At 38.0% G+C, this 27,322-nt stretch overlaps 1 protein-coding gene across 2 annotated transcripts; it reads left to right on the top strand.

Annotated features, from left to right (window-relative positions):
- On the top strand, window positions 1–27,256 carry TOX3 (TOX high mobility group box family member 3). Of its 2 annotated transcripts, none has more exons than XM_029085775.1 (6): window positions 1–63; window positions 4,027–4,278; window positions 20,025–20,294; window positions 21,652–21,879; window positions 23,209–23,289; window positions 25,392–27,256. In XM_029085775.1, exons 1-6 carry the CDS (start codon window positions 19–21, stop codon window positions 26,130–26,132), a joined length of 1,617 nt encoding a protein of 538 aa, XP_028941608.1. In that variant the 5' UTR covers window positions 1–18; the 3' UTR covers window positions 26,133–27,256. The 2 variants fall into 2 exon arrangements, with proteins under 2 accessions (XP_028941608.1, XP_028941610.1); XM_029085777.1 differs by having other exon boundaries at window positions 4,024–4,278.
- The last annotated feature ends 66 nt before the right edge of the window (window positions 27,257–27,322 follow it).

Genomic DNA, 27,322 nt, shown 5'->3' with positions numbered 1-27,322 from the left:
GGAAACAATAACAACTACATGAACATGGCAGAGGCAAATAATGCATTTCTTGCTGCAAATGAGGTAGATGTTTTTTCTTTTTTTATCTATGCTCATATTCTGCTGTTTGCTTTGATAATTTAACAGACTTTGAATGGTGGAAGAGTGAAGTGCTGAATCTCTGTGTGTTTTATGGAGCACAAAATAAAGACTTTAATGAGAAAGAAAATAACCTGACAGCTCTCCATTACTAGTCAATTTAGCTGTCCATAAGGCTGTTACTTACATAGCATGTCAATAGAAACAAATCTGCTTTATGTATGAAAAAAAATTAGAGACAGAAGGAAACAAATAAAAAGCACAGTAGGTGTACACTTTGAAAGCAAGCTTAGTAATAGTCATTACTGGCTAACGTGTTAATTTCTGTTATAGATACAAACATTTTAATTTGGGTTCTTAATACTCATATAAGTTAGAAAACCAAAACCAACTTTGTTGCCTGAAGTGTATGTGCTGCATGAAGGAAACTTCTGACCAAGATCCAGAACAAACCCAGGGGCCAGGCTGGTGGAGGCTGGCTGGGTTGTGGAGGTGATGTGTTGAATCACTGCCTTTGAGAATGGAAACAGGAGAAAGGTGTGGCAGCTACTGTCTCCATGGGTTTGTTACAGTGGTGCCACCTCACAGCCAGTTAATAGACTATCAACATGGTATTTCTAACCCCAGCTCCAGTCAGAAACACCCTTTGCTCATCGCTGAAAACCAACAGCTCTTTTTCCAAAGGGAAGGATGACAAGTGCAAGACGCACTGTCTAGTAATGTGCATAGCAACATGGAGAACAAGAACTAAGTATTTATATAGGGTGCATGCCATAAACTTCCCAACATGAGAGAAGGTTAGAAAACTAGGCAGCCTTGATTTTATATGTTGTAAGTGGAGATTCAGTAGCAGGTATTCCTGTGCACTTTAAAAAAAAAAAAAAAACAAACAGTCTCAGAGAAAATAAGCGGAAAGGTGTAACAATTAATATGAAAGTTAGAATTAAAAGTAATATTTTATGAATCATTTGTACAATGGTCACCATCTCTTTTTACTCAGCAAGACTGCTTAGATAAGGGAATATTGTTTGGCACTAGCTCCGGTGTTATTTGTGATAATGAACACAAACCCCATCTGTAATGACAACATGATGTTTCTTTCTGTAGAATTTCTTTCCTACATTTGAATCAAACATTGATGAAAGCTCTGCTGCCAGCAGCTGTTCAGAGACAATTTAATTCCAGCTGTGATAATTCACCGTGTCAGACATTGGCTGTTATATGTTGATACAACAGTTCCCCAGATTTGCATTTTTATCAAAAGGAACAAATGTTTTGAACATTTCAGTACAGATGGCATTTAACCATGCACACAGTTGTTTTTTTGTTTTTTTTTTAAATGTGTAAGATATAAATATTGGAAAAGTTAATAACTTGAAGAAATGTGATTGGTAAGATAAATCCCACAAATGTTATACCATCTTTTGGTCGTAACAGCACCTTTCTGCAATCCCAAATTGCATACTATTCAGGCTCTTCTTACAGACTGAATAGCCCAGTGATTTGGATTTAAGACTGCTTCATTAAGGGGCTTGCTTTCTTCTTAGATTACATCTATTTTATCCTCAATCTTAGGTCCATTATATGTTTTTTTTTTTAAAAATATATATACATATTTGGATAAATTACATTGTGAGAATTAAATTCACATTTAAAAAATGTTAGGGTATTCATCAATTTACTCTCCCATTTGTAGTAAGCTATAAGCATTAAGATGAATGCTACTTTTCTAAGTAGAATATTGTATTATTATCTAGCTGTGTTATATATTTATACAGCTGTCCTAGAGTTATTCTTTTAGATGGGGAAAAAAGATCCAGTTCTTAAATTACTATTTCATAAATATGTCGAGTAAAGAGAGGTTCAAATATACTATAATAATACTGATTTTACTGAACCCTTTTGCTTGAACAAGGAATAAAAATATGATTAAGTGTTAGCATTCACATTAAAGCATGAACCTAACTTTGCAATTACTGCGTTACAATGTATTTAATTATAGTGTTTTACATTAACATGGATTTAGCTTTCTCACTATGATTTTGGGCCTGAGCACTGCTGAGCTAGAAGCCCATTTTGTTCCTGTAAATAGTGCCTTAAGAGCGTAATCCTAGAACACATTCAGCCTTAGAAGCCACACATTTGCTTTATGTTTTCTGTCTCTATGTCATGATTACTACGACCCATTTTAAAGCACCTTAAATATTTATTGAAATAATATTTCAAGTGTTAATTACAGTGGTAATGAAAACAGCCAAATGCCACATATCAAGAATGAGTGTTTATCCGTATTGTTAATGTGATATGTTAGATTTCATTAAGCAGTAATGGGGTAGCAAATGAGTCACAAATTACAGTTGCATCTGTTACTAGACCACATTAGTGCCAAAATAACTGCAAATGCAGCTATAGGGTTATGTTCATTAGCCAACCACTTCTCCTGGCCAATCCATCCTTTGTGTTTGTGGACTAAAAGGTCCACAGGAAGAAAAATTCACACCTTTTGTAATAGAGCAGCAGGGAAGTCAAACGTCTCCCTAATCCGGGCCCAGCTTTCACATCCAGAATTAAGTTACAGTCTTGCAGATCGAGCGAGATGGGCAGAGTCTCAGCAGACTGACGGTACTGCAGCAGTCTGGGACCTCATCATTTCTGGTGTGAGACCAGTAATGACAGCTGACAGGTTCTATATGCAAGCGAAGGTTTTTCTTGTGTTTCAGTTTCCATCTTCTCTCAAGCGGTTATTAATTTATATCATCATTAACAGTTTGAAGGATGACAATTTGCAGCAGTTAATGAGATCTTTCACTGAACATACCATTTTAAAATTAACTGGCATTAAGTCACTCTTTCAAACAATGTAAATAATACATAAAAACAATTCTTCCCCCCGCCCCCGCCAATCCAAATCCTGGACTAATGCAAACAAACAAATCCCAGAGCAGCCTTGCATGTCCAGAACAAGACAAGAGTGCCTATTTTAGGATTGCCAACTGCCCAATTTGATCAAGACACTCCTGATTTGGGTACATTTAAAATGGCCTAATTTCAAGCACTGAATTTCTATTATTAAGTAGCAGTGGACCTGAAATAATATATGAAAGTTCATTTAACTCACAAGAAATCTGAATAAGCATAGCTCATTTGTTTCCCAAATAAAAGTCAGCAGTGTTGAAGCCAGATACAGACTCTACTTGAATAAAGATTATCTTTGACAGACACATGCACACGTACAAACACGCACAAACCCTGAAGATAACTGGCAGTAAATGTTTTGCTCAAGGCATCCTAACAGGTGTTTAGTTTGTAACAAACCTACTGTTCAAACAAAGCTGGCTTGCTTCAGAAAGCACTGGAAGCTGCTGTAATCGCCCTCACTCTTTAAACGTGTCTCTCCTCCAAATTACAACCCTTGTTTAAAAGGGTGCATTGTACTTTTGGGATGGAAAAGAAAAGAAATAAAGACCAGAATTATAATATTTCATGTTTAGTAGTGAGTAAAAAGGAAACACAAGATGTGAAATGGTCAGTGCTGAATTAATGTTGTGTGTGTGTGCTACAAAATTGTCAGTATTTTATGAAGCATGAGAGTAATGTAAGCTGTTTGTGCTATTTTACTAACATATCAATAAAGTGGCAATTTGTTATACAGCCAAATCTGATGTAGCTGATATTCAGACTAACAACAAAGACAGATGTTGCTAATTAAGTACGCATTAAAAAACTGTTAATACTGATACTCCATTAAAGCCATATGATAATGAGTCTTAAATCTTTAATCAGAATGATCCACAAACCCCTTTAGTATACGGAACTTCAAAATTTTGTTGCCTATAGAGTTTGCATTTGAGAACAAAACAAGATTTGAACTGCAGGCCCAGAGCTGTGACTGGGTCTGAGAGCAGTGTGTCCTAATGTGATTTGCCTTGTCCTGTCCTTTTCTAGCAGACGTTCCATACGCCAAGCCTTGGGGACGAGGAGTTCGAAATCCCACCCATTACCCCCCCACCCGAGTCAGACCCTGCACTGGGGATGGCAGATATACTGCTGCCCTTTCAGGGCCTTGGTGACCAGCTGCCTGCACAAGGAAATGAATTTACACCTCAGTTTCCCCCCCAGAGCTTGGATCTTCCCTCTATTACAATATCCCGAAATCTCGTGGAGCAAGATGGCATCATCCACAGCAATGGATTGCATATGGTAGGTCCAGTTCTTTGTGTGTTTCTGTTGCCTAATTTTGTCTGCCAAAGCATAGTAATGTGGATTTGTGTCATCTGTTGGTTTTAATTAACCTCTCCGAAGATCTGTATGATTTCTTGGTATTGTAGCCTGACCAAGCATTTGCCAGTGTTCTGGATTGTACGCAGGCGTATTCTGTATGAATGATGACACGTGTTGTCAGTGTAACACGCCAAACAATGAGATGCTATTATTCAGTTCCCTAAGGCAGTTGGCAAATGGTAAAGGGTTTCATATTGGTGGATTCAGGAAGATAAACACGGTGGTTAATGTACAGTGCAATGCTGTAGTGTTTGTGAACAGATCTCTTGCGAAGAAGCAGTCAGGCTTTATAAACACAGAGTTTTAATTTTTGGAATGGACTTGGAAGCCTATATGCATTGCCATCATGTGCATCCCAAGTGCTGCTAAAGTTCAAAAATGTGTTACACAGTTGGCAATGGCATCAAGAGTTAAAAGACCATTGTGTTGGCCAGGGTGAACTACAGCATTTAGAAGGAATTGCTTGTCTGTATTTCAAGTACAGGATCCACATCTGACAGCCTGTAAGGGACGAGAAGAACAAATGGTTTGTCTCAAACATTCCATTGTAAAAAGACTAATTGTCTCAAAGGATGAGCAGCCTTGCTGATAGAAGAAATCAGCTCACACCTTCCAGGTGTAAAAGGCTGCAGTTGTCTGGTGAAGCACCCTTGCCAGTAAGAGGAGCTGTGGAATATGTTGAAGGACCCATAGCCCTTGCTGATAAGGAAGTCCGAAGGGCCCACAGAGTAGCCACGTGACTGCTGCATGTGCAAAAAGATGGTTACCACCCCACACCACTTCAAATGCGAGTAAGGGAGACAGCCCCCACTGCTTCTAATGCAAAATTACGTCACCTGCCACTTCATATGCTAATTGAAAAAAGTTAGATGGAGACCTGAGAACTTTTGTCTATAAAGGGTGAATTAATAATGGAAGGGTGGGTGCCCATCACCCAAGGATCCCAGAATGACTGGACCAAACTTTGCTGGAACCAAGGAGTGGTGATTTTCTGGAAACTTTTCTGTCTCTCTGCTTTCTCTTTTCCTCTTTCAATTTTCCTTTTTCTTTCCCAGTTTAACTACATTCCTGGCACATAAAGGTAACATTGTTATAAGATTTTAGCATTGTTAAGTGATCACTAGTTCTTAACACCACTATAAGTTTTAGGTATTGCCAAATGATTGTGAGTTCTGGTAGTTATTGTTTAGTTTGCTGTAAGTGGTTGACATTGCTAGTGTTTGCTAAGTTGCTGTAAGTTTTAGTTTTGTCAGTAAGTGTCAGTAGTGTGTAAGTTTCCTTTACCAAGTCATTTGTATTGTTGTGTTTTCATTGCCAAATCATTTATCTTTTGTAACACCGCTACATTTTTTACAACACCTTTTAATAAATTGTAGTTTAATAGAACCTCTCGAAGTAATTGTCATTGCTACCATGCAGAGATCAGAAAAACAAAACCTCCCGCTAACCCTGCTGAGCGGGATGGGACACAGCCATCAGGCTATTTTGAAAGTGCAGTATTGAGAGTAGCTTGGGAGCCAGACACTGTATGCCAGCAGTAAAACCCCATATATTTCCCTATATTCTGTATATTGCGTGGGCTAAATCTTTATAAATGGAAATTGATTGAAAAAAAAAAAAAAAAAACCAACCCAAAACCACAAACCCATAATTAAAATGATAGCGATGTATTACTTTGGCTGTACTCAGAAATACAAGGCAATAAAAAGACTGTTCTGTCCAGTGCTGCTGTTGACCATAGAGGCTGTGGCAGGTTGGGGCTGTTCTCCTCTTCCTGAGCTTGTTTCTGAGCCCTCCAGAATGGAGAGGGACAGTCTGGGTGTGGGGAAGGGCTGAGTGACAGGGACTTTTGGGCTAATTCCAGTGATCATTCTTATTAATTAGAACTATCAAAAGCAAGACTGTATGGCGTCTTCTCCAGAATCTATAGAGCACTGAATGGCTGTGATCTCAGTGGGAGGGTGTATGGGGCAGGTCTGCTTTCATGTTGTTTACCCTTTCAGCTTTGGGGGATCTCCCTGCTTGAATTTCTCTAGGCTTTATGCAGTAACGTTCATACTGCCAGTGATGAGACACAGCTGTGAGTCAGTTTATCATACTGAGCATTATAAACTCAATGGTTACAATTAGAATTAGTTTCTGTATTGCATATTGAAGACAGAGTGAATGTTTAGCTTGAGCAGATATTTTACATCAACTATATTTTTTCTAATTAGCTGTTTTATGTAGGACCTTTTCCTAAACTTGGTGTAGTGAAAATGCAGATTTACTGCTAGACTAATAAAGGTCATCGTGTTGTCGTATTACGATTACCTGTAAATCTTTTTTTCCTTTTTATTATTCTGGCAAGCAAAAATTAATTAAAGATTTACAAATCAACATGCAGCAAATATTTCTCTGGAATTCTGCAGGCTGCTGGCTTAATTGCAAATTTTAATATTTCCTTTGAGGTCATGAAGAGTAGCTAGCACTAATACAGAATTAAACACAAACTGCTCACTACTGAGGAGGCACAGAATTCAGTAATTCCATAGATACAAAGCAGGGACTGCCTAAAACAGGCCTTGAAGGATCTGATACTTCTTTTCAGGTCCCATTTTGCATGGGATTTTGTATGCACTGGACATGTTGGGTAGGTACTAAAGAAAGCTCAGATTAATAACACCGGAGAGTCAGGAATGTTATATCTGAAAAGTAATGGAGGGGTGTGTGCCCACTGAATCCAATGAAACTTGCTCACCAATATGTAATAAATATCATGGGCTGGATCACTCTTGTGTTACATGTATGAGTATCCCCTCAGTGTTATCAAGTGGTTTATAACCTGGCCCAGTTTTGCCTTTTAATTTTGCATTCTTTCACTGAATGTGATTCTTCCTTGAGTAAATGCCGTCACCTTAACAGTTCCACCCAGAAGAGGCCTCCTGCTTAGATATCTCTTCTTCCACTGGATAAGAGGCTTTACATCTTTTCCTTTTTTTCTAGACTGTGCAATGCAGACGATAATGGCATAGTTTACCTTGACTTCAGCAGTAACAATTTGTTCCTGTATATGTCAAAGAGAAGATCTAGAGAAGCTCATGCCTTCTTATCCCAACAGTCCAGTGGTATTTTCTAGGGTATCTGCCACTTCAAAGCTGTGTGTTGGGAACTTGTAGGTGGTTTTGCTGCAGAGAATTGATGAGGAATTATGTGATTTGGTATGGAGGAGCCACACAGGGAGGTTCGTGCGTCAAACGCTTCCCCCACAACTGCTTGATGTGTTTTATTCTGTGAGCTGGAGTGGCCCCTGCCATTGTATTATAGTCAGTAGTCTTTTCCTCTTCTGCTCATAAATGCTGGGTAGCTTCAGGAAGTTTAAAAACATTAACAGAGGGTTCTTGCATAGGTTTCCCCTGAACTCACATAGCTCTCTTTAGTACTCAAATTTTCCAGCAGTTAATCTGTATTTCAAAAATAGAAAATGAAAACATTATATCATATTTTATGTGAAAAATGTGCACTTTATTAAACTGGTAAATATTTATTAATAATATTAGAATTCATCTTTAAATTAGACATTTCATGAATTACCCTGCCTTGGAGCTATAAAAACTTTATTGCAGCAATAAAAAAAATGTAAAGGAGGCATTTTGACTATGAAATTTCATTTCATGGTCAATTGAATTTACTATATCTGAAAGAACTAAAGATGGGCTTATAAAATAATTATTATGTTCGTATACACTTACAGAACAATGTTCTTATCCAGCGATACAAGGATAGTCTTATTTAAAAGCTGTATTAATAGTGTATTGCTAATCACTAAAGCTTCTTCAGCTGAATACAAACTTAAATTATTTTAATATGAACTGCACTGAGTTTATTGGTTATCTTGTGAAGCATTAGGGAGCTTTACTGTAAGCAGAATTTAATTTGGATAAATGTAGTCCTACTCTGTTGAAAAGTCCAGTAGAAGAATTTCACCTTGAAGAAATGTCATGAGATTTTAAATCACAAATGTTGAAAAAGTAAAATGGGGTTGGACAGAATGATGATTAATACTGTGTGTCTTTGGCTTTTTTCTATGTACTACCTGACATGTTCACCTATAAACTTGAATGCAGAATCGCCAGAGGCATGGTTAAAAATAGGTTATGTCAAGGTTCTCCTATGTCTCCCTTAGGGTATGGAGTTGGCTCGCTACCTTGTAATACTTCTGCAAGTATCTCACATATTTCCCACAGGAAGACCAAAAAGAAAAAAAAAAAAGAAGAAAGAATTCTGGTTTTAACATGTCCTTTGTATGTTATTATATTGAAAAAAACATTCACAATGCAAGAAAGGTATTTATTCTCAGAATAAATGTGGCCTAGCAATTATTAAAAGATTGTATTGATGAGTTAACAATTGTTCATACTAATAAGAACAAGGTAGCGGTTTTTCCTGGATCCAGACACGCCGTTTATACTGTCGGAAGAGTGACAATTTGTCACAATGTTGATTAACTTCATTATTGTTGGCAACAAACACAACGCATTTATCTTATTTAACAGCACTTTTCTACATTTAAAAACAGACAACAGCAACAAAAAGAGAAGATAAAATGGAGGCAGTTTGATTAATTTTCATATTTTAATAATATGCAAATAAAATCCTGATGCTCAGAAATGAGTCACTGAAAAATGGAGTGCTGATGTACATTTGACTTCAAAGAACGCATGGATTTACATGATGCAAATATTATCCCTATAAATACTTGAATATAAATAAGTGGAAATCAACAGCAATGTCCTCATTAAAAAGCAACCCCCAGTATTTTATATTAATGCTCTATTTTCTGTTGAGCTGACCATAGAAACATTATTTTAATCTGCAAACTGTGGCAATTCTATAAAACTACAACTTGTGCTCCTGAGGGTTCCTTTTTTTTAACACCTCTCTATAATATGCCCAGCCTGCTGAGTAGCATTGACATCAGTAGTACATCAATTTCAGAAAGTGGATTATTTTTACTAGACAGCTATTGTGACATATTGGGTCAGTCATAAATGAAAGATATTCATGCAAGCATGCAATACTTGTAATGAAGTCTCACTCTGACCTTCTGTATGATTGATTCTGTAATTTAGTTTTCTCAGGCAGTGCCTGAAATGAAATGAAATCATGTTGAACAAGTTTTGAATACCCACAGTGCACCAGGAGAAGAAAAATCTGCAGCCCCAGAGGCTTGAGAGAGAGCAGCTGAACGATTTATCTCCATGCTATTATAGCCTTTGCCAGCATTCAACATTTCTTTTTTTTTTTTTCTTTTTTTTTTTTCTTATTTGGCTTAAGTACTTAATTCTGCAGGTAGCTGTAAATGGGAAAATAAAATGCTGTTCAGATTTAAAATGACAGGACAGGAGTATGTGCAGGGGACTGATAAAATATCTTGAATAGAACTGACCTTTCATGTAGCTGAAAGTTACTGGGGGATTCATCCTCATAATTACCATATAGATTATTTTTATTTCTTTCCTGCAATGAAACATTTCAGAGAGCAGTAGTGCTGATTGAATGAAAATTGAACTTGTTAACATTCTTTTCAGCTTAGCCTGTTGTACATAACAGAAGGTTAGCTTTGATGAATTTCAAAATTCTTTTTCTGATATCTAAGAAACAGACAGTAAAATAATTGTCTCTTTTCAGTCTGATTTTTTATTTTATTCAAAAAAGTACAGATGTTACAAAAACAGACTGATAATTTTACATATATTGCTCCCTATATTATTTATGCTGCTAAAGAAAATGTATTCCCTATTTGATGAAGATTTGAGATGGTTTATATTTTATAATCGGTGCAATGCTGTCAATGCCTTCAGGATTCTACACAGATAAGGCTAATTCATAGTGGAATATGCATGTCTTTAATTACATTACTACTTGGGAGTGGCACTGTGCTCAAATCAAAGACATGACAGTGACTATTGCTTTTATTTCAATAAGAGACTTTTAAAATAAACAGCTCAATTATGTGGCTTTAAAGACCTGAGTTGCAAATTTGAGCTTATTAAAGGCTGCATGCAACAAATATTATTAATGTTTCGAAACAGTGGTACCTTTTACCTCAAGGTCTATTTTTTTTTAGTAATTAAATTCCCAAATGACTAATTAACTTTCAATGAATAGATTAACAGAAGATTGCAAGGATAAAAGCTAAAAAACTTGCTTTAAAATGGGCAAAACACAGTTATTTCACTACTCACATGATTGTGTGCCTCTAATTTATATGTTTAATTTTCCTCTACGAAGAAACTTACTTGTAAATCTCTCTTTTAATAGCCAGTCTGTAATCTCCTATCTAGAGAGAATGGAGTAGGTTTTCAATTAATACAATGTTTTAACAACATTGTTTAATGTTTTGCAGATGAAACAGTTATTTCATGGGTCATTAATGTGTTTAACGCCTGGAACGGTCTATTAAAACAAGCCCTTGTTATTGTTATGAACATGTATATTGTCATCTTTAATATAAAACATACAGCTAATTCTGGAAGCTTTTAATTATACATTTATAGGAGTGGCAACTATTCTTACTAGAAAGAGATATTATCTTCAGAGTTTTCTTATTTCTACTTTTTCTTTGATTACCTCGGTGGATTCCTAAACTAAAGGTTTAGATCAACAGTGTTAGTCTGGTTGGTAGACCAGACTTTCTTGCCCAGCAGAAATGGCAGCTATCCATGGAATCATAGAATGGTTTGGGTTGGAAGGGACCTTAAAGCTCATCCAGTCCCAACCCCCCTGCCAGCAGCAGGGACACCTTCCCCTAGACCAGGTTGCTCAAAGCCTCATCCAACCGGGCCTTCAACACTTCCAGGGAGGAGCAGCCACAGCTTCTCTGGGCAACCTGGGTCAGTGTCTCACCACCCTCACACCAAAGAATTTCTTCCTCAGATCTCATCTTAATGCCCACTCTTCCAGTTTAAAGCCATTACCACTTGTTCTATCACTACCTGCCCTTGTCAAAAGTCCCTCCCCTGTTATCACCACTGTTTTTAATTAACAAAAATTAATCTCAAAGCTAAGTAATCCCAAATTAAGTGATGCTGTGGTGGCTCCAACCAGCGACATTTGGCTGCATACAGCACCTCTCAAATGGTGGCGGACGTTTGGTGGAATTAGACCTTTAGGACTCAGTTGGGATTTTGCAGCTCTGGTGCCCGCTGTCATCTCAGCGCTGTGGCAGTCTGGTTTCTGCCTACAGATCTGAGCTGTGTACTTTGCTGATGAACTTTCAAGCCTTTACAGAGTTCTTTTTTTTGATGGGTGTATAGTTAAATATTTTCTTTTCCATCTAATGACGTCGTTGTGCATTTGCTAGCTGTCTTTCAGAACGTGTGTGTGCACAGGTCAGAGCACCTGGGGGAAAGGTGGAAAAGGGGCGGAAAACCCTGGAGGCAACAGACAGCAGTTGCTTCTGCACAGAAGCTCCATGCTGTGACTTTAACACGATAAGAAGACAGTGCTTGCTTGATGATGTACTAAATAGCAGTGTGTAGATTTTCATGTCCTCAGTGACATTGTAATACTTGGTGTGGATAATATAGTCACTTTTCTGGGAGACATGCTCTTCCCTCCTTTCTTGTCAGTACAGACATGTTAGGACATCTGTTAATGAGCTGTTGTGGTCGGAGTAGAAAACATGTTTTGAGTTCTTTTCAAAATAAGCAACTCATAGTAACCACATAGAGGGCCTGTCCATAGGAAACAAAGTGGCAGCAGTTGCTAAAGTCACCTATCTGAATAGCAGGTACTGCTGGTGCTAAAAAAAATAAATTAAAATCCAAATTTAAAATGATGCAAGTAGGTTTTTACCTGTTGAGATAGATGTGGGAGTTCTGGATGAAAGAATTGAAACACAGGAACATTGGTACAACAGTATGGGAAAAAAGACTTGACTATTTTGTACTAATAATGCCTAAATCAAGACCATCAGCTCCAGAGAATACTGTGAGGTGCCATATGAATATGTGGAAAATGATACACCCCACTGGGAAAGCTGTCAGGAATTGGAGCAGAAGCTGAATCTGTGATATTCCTAAGAACTGAGCTCAGAAGGAACGCAGACATATATGACCGTGAACACCAGCTGTGCATTAAGCCTGGGCCATGGATTTAAACTATTCTGCCTCCTGAATTTAAACTCTAAAATCAGGGGCTGCTTTCTTAAGCCAGCCAAATGAGGCAGATGCTGCAGCTGGTCTGGATGTGTTGTACCTAGCCAAAGGCTTTGCTGGGTCCAGCCACCCTTGTTCTTGCGTCATTTGAAAACTTCTTTTGAAATTCCTGCTATTCTTTGCTGTTACCACCTGCGTTTCCCCTTGGACAGCTTACCCAATACTCAGCTTCCACTTCAAGTTCTCAAGCTGTAAAGAAATGCTATGTCTCTGTAGAATTGTAAATTATTCTATGTTGCCAGGTAGCTGAAGAAAAAATACCTGGCTCTGGTAGTGCAAAAGATAATGAGACCTACTTTTCTGGTTTGCTTTAAAAAGCAGCAACAAATAAACAAAACCCAAACAAAAAAACCCACCTCCTAAAAACATCTAAAGAAAAATACCCCCCCCTCCCCCCCCAAAAAAACCAAACCAAACCATAGTTACCAACACTTGTAACAATTTTTAAACAAACAAATGCCATGTAAGCCCCAAGTCTGTCCTCCCCCCGCCATTGCTTGCACAATTTTTCTTACCTTTGATAATGGTTGTTAGTTGTCATGCTTCCTTGCAGACTTCCTTCTCTCTCCACGATGCTTACTGCATAATAAGGACCTTTGAAGTCTGCCTTTGATTTGGTAGCTGGAGCACCTGAACTTGCAGAGGTTGTAACAAAACTGCTAACAGCATTTATCTGACATTCTGGGACTTGATTTTAACTATCCAGGGTTTGTTTGCACTGTGCCTTTGCTGTTTGCATACAGCAGACCTAAGCTTGTACTGCTAATTTGGAGAGAAGCTCCTCGTGCCAACAGACTCATCAGATCAGAGCCCAGATCTGTGATCTGAGTCACACATGTATTGTGATCGTGCTGTTGGGTACCTTGTCCAAAAGGAGTGTGATTCAATATGCTTTAAAGTATGGTAGATGTTTGGGGAGAAGAGAGCGGAGAATCTGTTTTTAAATGCCTCTATAAAATGGTGCACAAATTAAATGTTAAAGAAGTTGTGAATTAGGTGATGCTTAAGTGTCAGTAGCAGCCACTGTGGGTGGGTGGAGGGCTGTAGCAAGCCTATGGTGCCATCCCTCTGCAAGAGCAGAAGCCTTTCCAGAGCAGAAGCACGCAATGCCCAACCAAGGCCCATTATCCTGTCAGCCCGCTTTGGGGACTGCATGAGGAACCCACTGGGTCACTTCTCAGATGTGGTTTTACAGGAAAGTAAATGGGTAAGAAAAAAATTCCCAAACAGCAAAAGCCCCTTGCGAGGGTGGTGGGAAATCTTGGGTAAGAATTATAAGCGTTTCAGAGAAAAGTCTCTCTCTCTTAGTTTGGCAGTTGTGTGGTTTTGGCTTAGCTGTGAGCTGTTAGTCTGTCTTCAGCATGTAGTGCAGCATTTTGTTAGAGGTGGCTGAGCAGGCTGGCCGTGAGCAGGACCTGCAGAGGCCACAGAGCAGTGTTGCAGAGGTACCCAGTCCTGGGACCCACCGTCAGTCTGGCAGGTGCCCGGGCTGGTTGGCCCTGTCCCTTGGCAGCTTCCTGCTTGGAATTTCATCTCTGAGGTGGTGCTGCAGTGCCTGGTGGAGGTGTACTCCTCCTGCCTAATCCCTAAATGTCCTTCCATAGAATAAGTGGGTTTAATTTGTGATTTGGTGGTGTCACAGCACCCTTCCCACCCCCTCTAAGAAGTCAGGCTGGATGCTCTGAAGGAGGATCTGTGCTGGAGTATGAGCAACACCAGACATGCAAGGGGCCACTGTGAATGTGGTTGCAGATCAGACCCCAAAGAAAAGCAAGGGCCAGTAAATCAGAAAGATTCCAATAAAACATGTTAAACTAACTTGGAGGTTACAGTCATGTAAGAAAATCCTATCGTATAGCAGGAGATTAATTTCCAGAGACATCTGAGACTGCCAGAACAGAGATAGTTGCATAGTTTTGAGGAATAAATCGGTGGGCCCTTATGTTTGTTGGTTTTGTTTTGTTTGTTTTTCTCTTCATGTGCCTTCCCTGGCTCTGCCTGTGTGAATCAAAAACAGATTATTTCTGATGTATTGAGGATGGGGGAGCACACAGACTAAGAAATTGCGTGTTCTTCATGTTCTTCAGGCAGCAGAATGTGTTTAAGCCTCTTGTCACCAACCATCTTTTAGATCCACCTGCAGACACCATTTTTTTTTCTGAACCAACATGTGCTGTTTGTTGTAGCCTTTATCTGGGAATTAAACTGGGTAATGTTTACTTTTCTACAGAGAGATGACGAAAAACATTTTTCTAATTGCCAGAGGAAAGCTGATGCTTGTAGTGGATCTTCTGGTAACTGTGGTTTGACAGGTCTGTTCCTGATGGCAGCATCTGAGGAAGGGAGAGGAAAGACAGCTTCAATGGTGGCAGTATCAAGTGCAACTGTTTTGTATTCTATTAAGTAAGGATTTAATCTCTGACAGAGAAAAGCATCCTTTTGGGTTTGTTTTGATTGGCAGTGAATTCCAATCTTGTAAAAATTTAGATTAATGGATTTTTTTTATCTGTACTTTACTTGTGGGGAAAAAAAAGAGTATTGAGGATTTCTTCTATAGATATGCTGACTTGCCCAAAAGTAAAGGGAGTAATTTACACACAGGGACAACTGAGGATTTCACTCTTTACATTGCAGTGCATTTGCTTCAACATGAATATATCTTTTAAAATATTACATCAGCTTATGTTACATTGACAGTGACAAATTCCTAAGGCAATAGAATATATAATGTTTGAGTCAACTTCTGAAACCAGGGCACAGTGAGCCTAACCATAAATGTTGGGTTTTGCATAGTTATTTTTGTTGGCAGATTTCTCACTTTTCTTAAAAAACTAGCTCAGGCAGTGTAGGGTCAGATCCCAGCCCTGCATCTTCCTGCAGGCACTTCCATGGGCTCAGTCCTGACGTGGCTAGAAAGAGTCTTGCTGGAGGTGTTGCCTGTTTAAATGATTGAAGGCTGTAGATGTTGATTTTAACCAAGACTTGAATGCTACTCAAAATGTTCTAAGAAGTAATTTCCTAGTTATTTTTAAATATCATATTGAATGTTCCTAGAGATTAAAATTCTGTCAGAATAGGAATCCAGGGTAAAAGTACTGTATGTAAATGATTCTCAAAATGCAGGGTAAGCAGAAATCAGGGCATCTCTCAATGTAATGGCTGGATGCATTTATCTGTCGAAATAAATAGTATCTGTATTACTAGCTGTATTATGTACTGGATGCTTAATGAGTTCATCAAAGAAGAATGAACTACCTTTTATTACCTTAATTTTTCCCTTAGTGTTCAGTGGTATGTTTTGCTTTGGCTGCTCAGGTACAGTAATTGTTGAAAAACACCTTTGATGATACAGTATCAATTAAAGTGTGGGAGTTCACACATTCTTTTTTTTTTAAGTCTCAGTACTCTGTTGCTTGCTTTCCTGTGGCTGTTGAGGAATTGGTATTTTAAAGTTTTTTGAGAACTTGTACTTTTACAAATCAAAGTAAAATGACTTATAGATTTGGCATATGCCGTAAGACACGTGTCCTTTGGCAGTATGACTGAATATGACTTCTTTGGCACAACTGTCTAAATAGATTATAATAGTTGAGAGTAGGATAGTTTGATGGATGGATATCCTTATGGTTCCTCTGATGAGACCTTCTGTGCATCAAATGTTGAATGTCTTTATAATGTGTGCTATTGGAGCTGCACAAGAGAGTGGTGACAGAAAGCCAAGGTGCCAAGAAACAGTCACCATAGAATTGTTTTGAGAAGGGAAAAAAATTTTGGACCATATTTTGCTTTTTTTATCCATGTGTATAATTGAAGAGACCAGAGCAGTGGCTGGCACTCCCCTCAGTAAATGTCTCTATACTTTAGGGTTTTTGTAGCACTCCTGTAGGATAACAACACAGAGATCTGAGACAAAGTCATTTCAGTCTGCAGAGGAATCCCACGAGTTGTTTCTCTTTGGTTTTCCATTTCACACATTATGTCCTTGTTTGATTGTCATGCTGAGTAAACCAGTGGTTGAGTTTTGTCTGACTTATGTTAAAGTCACCAAGTTTTGCCTAGCTTCAATCCAAGACTCTAAAGCAGATCAGTCTCAATCAAAACTAGATTCTGTCTGCTTGAGACGTTCATGAATTTTTGTCAGAACTAATCTGTCATTTTTGCATAATGCTACAAAAATCCTGAATGCGTATTAATACTTGTGTATCACTTCTATTTCTGGGTAAGTTTATGTAAAAGAGCTTGTGATATTCTCTAAAATTTTCACAGTATTCTCAGTAGATTATTTTGAATACCTGAGCCTTTTCACTTTTCTGTTTGCATGTAGTAATGTAATTAGGATGACATGTGGATGTTTCAGTGCACTTGTATTTCCATGTGTGCTCCTGATACAAGATGATTTTCGTTGTTAAACAATGCTTTGAGAAACATTCCGTGCATAATGAAATGTTGCTGATCCTTTTGGTTCAGTATTGGTCTTTGTAGTATAAGGGAAAAAATATGAGTTAAGATATGATGGAAATTTTGCTTTCTTGATTAAAGATTCCTCCGTAGAAGATTGTGTTTGCTTAGGAGCTATATACAAATGCTGTAGACTTTAATGTTGCTATTGACTAGCTCTCCTACTTTCTTGCTACTTGTCAACCCACTGTACAAACATAAAAAATGGTTTATGCTTCCCTGTCTGAAAGCTCTTCTCTAGGTACCATAGGTTGTTGAGGCCCACAACACTGTGCAATGAAGTAAAAAATGAAATTCCCATTCCTTTCTTTGTGATTTTATTTTTTAAATATTGATAAGCCATATAACTTTAATTCAAAGTGCAGAAAATATATTATTTGTTGTTATCATATGTACATACAATGTAAATAATAAGAGACTGGAAATTATACAAAATATTTTCTTTCATATAATATGTCTTACCTGTTTGGTGCTAGATAGCCAGTTGCAAATATTGTCCTTTCTACTTCTCGCTTTTACTGAAGTTTTTAAGATTTAAAAAAAAAAAAAAATAAAAAAAAAAATTAAAACTAGGAAAAGATACAGAAAAGAAAAACTAGAATTAAATAAGTGGGTGTAAAAAAACCCACACAAGCATCAAATAGTGTCAGAAGAAGGGACAGTTAAGAATTCATGGGCTTGTGTATAAAATTAGATTCTGGGTCAGTGCAAGTCAAGAGAATTTAGTCTCAATAAAATCATAGATGCAACTGAAATGACAAGACTTGGGAGTAAATTGTTTGTAACCCATGTCATCGCATTTTGTTGCCTCAGTGTAAAGGCCAGAAAGACCTATATTGTGTAACAAGAAAGAGAGAACAAAAGCTAGCTTTTTTGGTGTAAAACACCTCCAAGAAAGTACTGCCTGCAAAATAATGAAGTAAGTTAATTTCTAGGAGAGAAGGTCTTTCTGATGATCTCCACCATTACTTTACCAGCAGAGTTTTTCTTTGTGCAAGAAAGTAATGGCTGTAAACTAAAATGAATGGAGTAATATGCAGAAAGTGATACCCTTTTACAAAAGACTTTGAATGACTTCCAGATGCCACTGCCAATACAAGTCACAATCAAAATGACCCTATACTTAACGGTAGTAAATTTTCACAGAAAGGTGCCCTGAAGCAAATGAGTATTTCAGCCAGTAAGTCTGATGCTTTGATCTTTCTGTATCAAGTGCTCCGCTTTTGGCACATGCATTCATCTCTAAGGAACTACTCTCCTTTACTGAAAGTATTAAAAGAATTGAAGTAGGAGAAGCAGCGTGGTGCGGTATGGATGATGAGCCAAGCTGGCAATGGCTTGGAAAGCATGGGGAAAAGGAGGGTGAGACCTAGTGTATAGGATCTGGATCATGAGCTTGTTAACTTCATCTGTTCTGAATCCAGGTGCAACATTACATGTGCTTTTATGCTAAGAAGGATTTCTTTTTTCTGTACAGGCTTCAGCAGAAAGACACATGAATGCCAAATTCAGAATTAATATGATTTATTGCTATAGGGAAGCAGTGTGCTGCAGCACTTGTACCTAAGATGGATGAGGCAGGGTGTGCATCTTCTCTAACACATGTATGGCTTCTTTGTATGGCTGCACTTGTTCCATCGAAGAAAAGATTTTCAGGAGCACAGAATCACTGCCTCTGTTGAGGAAAGAGTTGTAAAACGGTAGAGGAAAGTGACTTGGGCTAAACTTCCCTCTATGCTGACACAGACTCTTTGAAAACTGATCTGGACTTATCCACACTTAGTAAGAGAACACGGGGAAAGTCAGACTCTGTTGTGGAAGTCCAGTGGACTGTACACTGGACTCCAGCATTGCTGTTTTGTTCTGTGTCATTTCATTAAGGATCATTGCACCTGCTACTAATTGTGATGTAGGTTATTAATAATGAAAGAGTTTTCAAAATCTAATTTATTTCTCGTGTTTCTGTCTGTTTGAACAATGACTATAGATTAATCAGGTTGCTGTATCAATTTGTGAGCTATTTATTTTCTTTACTTATTAACTGTTATAAAAATCTTCTGTTTAAATGTTCTTTCTTTGTGTATTGATCCATGTGTGGTTAAAAATAGCAAAACTGAGTTGTTCATAGGCAGATTCCAGTTGTCTTTACCTTCAGCATCTCACTTTTTATTTACAAATGTGCTAAGTGTTGTGCAGATGTAGAAGACCTAGTTTGTGCCCTCAAGAAACAGTAGCAACAAACCCATGCAAGCACTTGAGTTTCTGAGACATGAAGTAGAAGAAAAAGTCGGTGATTGGTACATAGCTTGCTCCTTCCACATGTGTTTGAATGTTGGATTAAAGATAAAAATTTATAGTTTTGTGTGGTACTTGCGAATAAGGATTTTTAGGAGTGATTAGGATTACTCAAACAGTTCCCCAGCATGCTGCAGTGTCTGCACTCGAGGCCTGGCAGGGCAGTGTTCTTTGTTTAAAACAACTTTAAAATCCCACTCAGACAGGATTGTTTTATACTTACTGCTGTCATTAGTAACAGCTAAGAATGACTGAATGTCAGTAAACGAAAATGCTTTTATATATATATATATATATATATAAACACACACACCCAACCCTGCCCTGGTTTTGTTTACTTTCTGCATTTGACAGCAGCTTGTGTCTTCTCAGTTGCAATGTTTTCCCTGTATCATCAGTCAGCCCATTTCCCTGCTGTTTATGTGGGTATTTCACACTGTATCAAGAGATGAAATGTTTAAAAATGGGGAAATGCAATTTTTATTCCACAAAAAAACCCTCCACTCACAAGTGGGTGAGAAGTGAAGTCCGTGGCACGCGTTGGATCTGTTGCTGCATTTAAGATATTAAAAAATGCATTTAATTCCTTGAAAAGAAACAAAACAAACTGTAAGTCGACAGTGTCAATTCAGTAAACCTGTGAAAATAACATAATCTGATAATGCTATATGATCACTGCTAATGACTACGTAATGTTTCAATCTCTTTTAGGATCAGAGTCACACACAAGTTTCCCAGTATCGCCAGGATCACTCTCTGATTATGAGATCTATTGTCCATATGACTGATGCTGCTCATTCGGGAATTATGCCTCCTTCTCAGCTAACCACCATTAACCAGTCTCAGCTAAGTGCGCAGCTGGGGCTAAATTTAGGAGGCACTAATTTGCCACACACTTCTCCCTCCCCTCCTGCAAGTAAATCAGCCACTCCTTCCCCATCCAGCTCTATAAATGAAGAAGATGCAGATGACGCAAACAGAGTAAGTCATTCCGTGCACTGTAGAGAGCAAGCTTTACATGTCTGTATGCTGTATTGTCATGAATGTGGCAGTGTCAGCTCAGCTGCAGTGTGGTCAAATAAAATATACAAACGTTACAGTATAGTGGAATATGATTAATTTGCTGTTTAGCTGCTTTGAGTAGTTTCCATAATACCTGCGTAATAATAAATGTAAGGCTATACCTATATTTTTATATCTCTATATATTTGATTGAATACATTCATAATTTATTTCAGATTTTATAGATATGGTGAATCTCTTGTCAGCTTTGGACAGTTTTGTCATTTAGGTATTCTCTGGAATAAATATAAAACATAGTTGCATTTAGATAGAAATAAAATAAGCTTTCTTCTGACTGAAAGTTTAGTTAATTTACATTTTGCTTTAAATAAATCTGTTATAAAAGGAAAATTTTATCAACAAAATAAAGCACAAGTGTTATTATAGCAATATATTTAAAGTGCCTAATTTAGACTGTTCCATGAAAGATTTGCTCATTAAGTTAGTGGAAATTTGGCATACGTAAAGATCATTGTAGAGGATCCTCAAAGTACCAAAGTAAAATGACTCTCATAGTGGTGTATTCAGAGGCACCGTATCCCCTCGCTGCAATAATCTGTGCACAGTTCAGCAAGATGGGGCACAGGACACGAGGAACATGTGGGGACCAGAGTTACCTGTGACCCTGGGTGCGCTGCTCCTGGGGTTCCCGTGGCAGCGGCAGGAGGGACCCGCAGGCGCAGGGCACCCGCTGCCGGGCAGTAACGCAGAGCCTCTGGCACTGCCACACGGGCACCCAGCCCTGCAGGTGATGGACACGGTGGCCTTCGCTGCAGGCAAAGAGAAACTGCAGAGTTGCTCTGGCTTTTTGTCTGAAGGGTGTGGGCTTTTTAACCCCTGACCCATGTCTAAGGTGACATCCCAAGTCTGGGAATTAGGAAATGCTTCCGAGCTCTTGTCTTTTGAGTCTCTCCGGCTGAAATTACATCTTGAGGGAAAAACGTAGATTGCCTCTTCAAAATATACTATAGATTAAATATATATATTTTTTAAATAGAAATTAGCATTGCTCAGGTCAAACTCATAGGATTGACTCTCCGAGCTATGCTTACAATGAGTAGTAACTATTTATGCATTTAGTTCCAGTAGATCTGATGAGATTAAGGTGAGACTAAGTACTGTTTTGTAGGAGGAAGGCTTGCACAACAGGCCTCTCCAAAACGTTGCCTGCGTAGTAGCTTTATCCAATATTAATCCACACTGCCAATATTTTTTCTGAATTAATCTGATTTATTTAATGCATATATTGACTGGTCATGTTATTACTGTTCCTTAGACTACAGGAGAAAAAAGAGCTGCCCCAGATTCTGGCAAGAAGCCCAAGACTCCAAAGAAGAAGAAAAAGAAAGATCCCAATGAGCCACAGAAGCCAGTGTCAGCATATGCCCTTTTCTTCAGGGATACACAGGCTGCAATTAAAGGGCAGAACCCGAATGCTACATTTGGAGAGGTTTCAAAAATAGTGGCATCTATGTGGGACAGTTTAGGAGAAGAACAAAAACAGGTAAAAAACTGATGCAGGGTTGTCTCACAAGAAGTAAAATAGTAATCCATGTAAAAAATCCTCCTGCCTCTGCTCTGACTGGACCACGCTACTTGCTGATGTAGACCTCTTACTCTGTAGAGCTACATCAGTCTTTGAACTTGCTGAGGACCTGGCATCTTAAAAGCATTTTGTTACAAGAGCCAGTAGGTAGTATTAAATGACTGTATTTCTCTTTAAATTTTAAAGGACAGTTTGTAAAAAGCTCAGGTGATATTGTCCTAGAGTTCTGTTAAGACCATCTTTTGATGATTCCTATTTCAAAGCTCTTGTTTCCTATTAATCAGAAGTTAGAAAGGGGGAAGGCACAGCACATTTACCATTTTCCTTTGATCTGCCTTATGAATTTGTTACAAAGCGTGTTGATTTCCAACCTTTGAAGCCAATCCTCTGTGCCTCATTACAATGTCATGTGTGAAATGTTATCTCCAGCTCAAAGTTGGTACAGAATGATGAGTTTTGTTCTTCCTTGAGGGTTGTTATTCTTTCTATGCACATGGATTGAAGGAAAAAAAATATCCTTTAGGGCTGTTTGCCTGTTGATACTCTGTGCAGCTCCCAGTAACAGTTAATGGAAGCTGCAGTGGAAGAGTAGATTCCTGCACTGGACACCTTCTGGCAAGATATGAATTATTCTTGTTTGTGAAATACATTTGGAAACTTTTAGTCTGATCTAACAGGTGATGGTGAACATGATTAAAAGATGAACTTTAAATTTACTGGTGATTAAAAATACAGATTAATTCACTTTTTGCCTAAGTGTTCTTGTTTAACTCAATGAGATTATTTAATACTGGCTTTGGGAAAGTGAATTGTCCAAGCTCTATGAACCACCTTTTCTAAAGGTATAAATATTTTTTAATATGCACTTCAAATATTTGTTTAAAAATATTGCCTAGGCATTTTTTGCTGTTTTATACTACTTCAGATACATTTTAGCATCTGAAATACTCAGTGTTCTAATGCTTCTGTTAACGTCATTAAAATATGATTTCCTGGGGCAGTAAAGTGTGCACAGGGAGTTGTGTCAAACAGTTGGCTGCTCTAGAAGCTTTTTTTGTTAATGATAAGTCAATATAAATTGTGGTGGAAGTCCAGTGAGTAGACCTGAAAGTCTGTGACCACGTGCAAGAATATTAAGAACTTTCAGGGAAGAAAAAACACTTATAACAGTAGAGTGTTCTAAGGTTTTGGTCTGTGGTTTTTGTTTCTTTGCAAGTGATTTTGAGAGCATTCTGGCAAAAACGTCGTAATAATTGAAGTTGGTGAAATTGTGGTCTCTTTTAATAGGTATATAAAAGAAAAACTGAAGCTGCCAAAAAAGAATACCTAAAGGCACTTGCTGCCTATAGAGCAAGCCTTGTTTCTAAGGTAAGCCTAATAATGCCTTCAGTGTAATGCAAGTTAGCTTTTGGCAATGGTGTTTAAATATGGAGCACAAAGTAAAAAGTAGACTCCTGTAAAACAGCTCTAGTGGTGCTGCAGCTTGAGCCTGCCTTAGTCTGCAAAAAGAAAAATCATCTCTCTAATGGCACAGTAACGATTGCCAAACAATAACTTTGTAAATGTGCATCTTCCTTTGTTTATGAAAGAAAAATAATGCACATTATTACAAAAGTAAGTTTCAGTCATGAAAAATGTACTGACCTTTTGACACCAACATTCGCAAGCTATTCACAAAGGTTTGTTTTTCCTCAAGTTCTACTTCTCAAAAGACAGACTTGTTTTGCATGGAGCTGGAGAGCAGTTATTGTATGACAGAGCTTAAGTATTTCTTGCAGGTGAGGGGGAAAAAATGTGTAGTGGCTCTGAATTTGAAGAGTACTTACAAATGGACTAGCTGGCAGTGAGCCACATGGAGTATTTTAGCAGATCCTGAGTTAAAATAAAACTCAGGGAGAAAACAAAGCTCTGCTATCTTCTTTGAGAACTTACCTTTTAACCAGCAGCACTACTTGTGTTGTAGATCTGTTGCATCTAAATACCATAAAAGGAAATATGCTTATAGCCATTTAATATACAGGTAAAAATGAAGAAAGGTGGTTATTTCTGTAATAATATTTCATAAAGGTCAATTACAAAAATATCTTTGATCACAAGAAAGCAACAGAAGAAAGTGATGCTATCTAACTCCTGAGAATATGTATTTGAATGAACCACTGCAGAGCATTAGCCCAGGAAGTTTCTGTGTATTTTAATTAATGCTTAGAAATACAACAGCAGAAATTATACATATGTATTCTTGAAAGCTAGAAGATTTCTTCTCCTTGTGTTGAGAAGCTGTGTTTTTCTGTTGTCTCTAGGACTTGAATAATATTCTCAAAGCCTTTAGTATCACAATGCTAATTTCAATGGCAGCTGGAATTCTAAATTCCTTTGAGGGAATTTATTTTATCAGTCCTAAGTTCCCTTTTTAAAAAAATCAGAAATCATATTTTCTCCCAAAATCCATGGGACCTGGGCTGCTGAGTAGCTTGAGGGAGGACTGCAAGTGGAAGTTACACTCTGAGTTCAGAATTCATCTCGTCTCCTCTAACTTAAGACATCCTTGATGTAGCTTTTTCATCCAAGGTGGTTGCTGAGAGTAGGGATGGAATAGACACTTCTGCAGCACAATTTGACACATCCTAAGGTAAAAGTCTAAAACATGTCAGCTAATTGTGCTGGAAGAGACTTCTCAATTGTCTTTATATAGGGATTCTAGGCAACTATTCTACATGTTGTGTACAGTGCAAATGTGTAAATTATGAGAAACCAATCCTACCTTTGGTGCTTAAATATATCTATTTTAAGCATGCACAATATATTTAAATGTATCTAATAAAACTATCCCTTCAAAGGCACCAAAACACCTTATTTATTGTAGTAGTCCTCTTGGAAGTATAGTTTTCCTGCTGGTATATCTCACCAGAAACCCTCGTGACCCTGGAATTTGGCAGGGTTCCCTGAGCAGGGCACCCTGCTGATGCAACTGTACTACTTCCAGAGTGTCTGGATAGTGTTCCCTCAGACCTTTGTCTGTTGTAGATACCTTGGTCTTGATGCCTTAGTTGTGAAGACCTACAACAAGCAAATTTAAAAAGTTGTTTGAGGTTTCATGGTTTGTACGCTACTCTTATGCCACGATAACTGGTGCGAGGGGATATGCTTCAGCTCAGATTTGTCTCCCAAAGAAGCGTTAGGCCCTTTTTAGCTCTTTCAGCCACTCAATGTAGGTGACATTGGTGACTTTCTGGTATTGAATGAGGGCACAAGATAGTTTTTTGTCCAAGTAAGAACTGGAGGTACTGTATACAGAGAGAGACGAAGAGGTGATCGGTGATCTTTTTCAGATTGCTGATTGATCTTTTCTGGTAGAAAACAAAAGATGACAAAGTCTCCCTGAGTAGCTGTGACTTTTATTTCCATGTAAACAGTGACAATGTGGTTTTTTTTCCTGTTAAAAAGACAATGAATTTATTTTCCAAACACAGGCTGCTGCAGAATCTGCTGAGGCCCAGACAATTCGTTCTGTTCAGCAAACATTGGCATCCACAAATTTGTCTTCCTCCCTTATTCTGAATACTTCTCTTTCTCAACACGCAACAGTATCAGTATCTCCTCAGACTCTTCAACAGTCCCTTCCCAGAGCAATTGCTCCAAAACCTTTAACCATGAGACTGCCAATGAATCAGACTGTAGCTTCTGTTACCATTGCACCAAACATGCCAACAAATATTGCAGCTCCGTTGATAAGCTCGATGGGAACAAACATGGTGGCAACACCATCTTCATCTCAAGTAAGTCCCTCAATGCAAAGCCAGCAGCACCAGATACAGCAGCTTCAGCAGCAACAGATGCAGCAGATGCAACAGCAACAGCTACATCAGCATCAAATGCATCAGCAAATACAACAGCAAATGCAGCAGCAGCATTTTCAGCACCACATGCAGCAACATTTGCAGCAGCAGCAGCAGCATCTTCAGCAGCAAATTAATCAGCAGCAAATGCAACAGCAGCTGCAGCACATACAGCTTCAGCAAATGCAGCAGCAGCAAATGCAGCACATGCAGCACCAGTCACAGCCTTCTCCTCAGCAGCATTCTCCAGTAGCCTCTCAGATCACTTCTCCCATCCCTGCCATCGGGAGCCCTCCGCCAGCACCTCAGCAGCACCAGTCACAAATACAGTCTCAGACACAGACTCAAGTATTATCGCAGGTCAGTATTTTCTGAAGAGAAATGATCTTGCAACATGGCTTTGTGTTGATGGAGGGGGTAGGGGTAAACCATATTTGGCTGAAAACTGTAAATTGTTGATGGTAGTTATGCAGGGATGCATAACAGATCAAATGATCCTCTAAAGTGTCTATTAGATAGGCAATAAAGAACTACAATGTAGCTGTGTATCATCTTTTAGCTGACTATAAATAATTTTGTTTTGGTTTGTTTTTTTAAAAAAAGGCTGTGCTCTTTTTCATGTGATGCCTTTTTAATTTATTTAAGCTTTACCTACAATATGTGAATCAAATGGCCTAATAAATACCTGGACCTTATGACTGCAAAATGGCCTTTCAGAGTTATATGATATAACCCTTCTTTCTCTAAAAGTGAATAATGCACTTGGAGGCAGTATGAACTCATGAAGCCCTTAAAGCACAGTTGTAACTACCTGTAAAATGATGATTGGATTTCATACAATCATACTTGTATGACATGAGTTAGTTGATGGCATTTTTTGTCATGGAAAAATAGAGTAAATCACAGATTTTTGCCAAAGCTCTTATTTTTTTTCTCTCTTAAATGTCTTCAGAAAACAAATGCAAGTAACTGAACTTAAATGTTTGACCCAACCTTTCACTTCATTTCTCCAAATAAACCTACCATAGTTTGTAAGAAAATATATATTGACATTTACCCTCTTACGTTAATTCCAATTACAGAACAAATGTGAATATTATATTCTGTGTCGAAGTGATGAGTTTCAGATTTAATACACTGTATTTTTAAAAGGGAAATGCACTTAAATAAAACTGTTATTACAGAAAGCTAAGATGAAAAATGCAAGAGTTTTTAATACGCTGTAAAACCGGTAGAATATTTAAATGAAACTCCACAACTGAATAATCATTGTAAATATTTTCTTTAAAAGTTGTAAGTTTTCATATCATGTGTTGTAAAGTTTTCATAAATGAGGCTTTAATGTAAACACTGGTAACATGAATTATTAATTGCTACATTGCTTATTGTGTTTTTATGCTGTTTTATACTTTTTTATGAGTTATGATAGCAGCAATTAAGTTGTTTGTATTTTGCTTATCTAAAATAAATGCTTTTATCTTGCTATAGAATAAACACATTTCAGTAAAACCACTGAGCACAAGTCTTTGATGATACAAAAACCAGAAACTCTTGGAAAATGTATT

This window comes from Antrostomus carolinensis, unplaced genomic scaffold (genome assembly GCF_000700745.2).
Source record: "Antrostomus carolinensis isolate BGI_N321 unplaced genomic scaffold, ASM70074v2 scaffold15177, whole genome shotgun sequence".
Taxonomy (NCBI): Eukaryota; Metazoa; Chordata; class Aves; order Caprimulgiformes; family Caprimulgidae; genus Antrostomus; species Antrostomus carolinensis.
The sequence above is the reverse complement of the archived record's forward strand: the minus strand, read 5'-3'. Positions and strand labels throughout refer to the sequence as shown.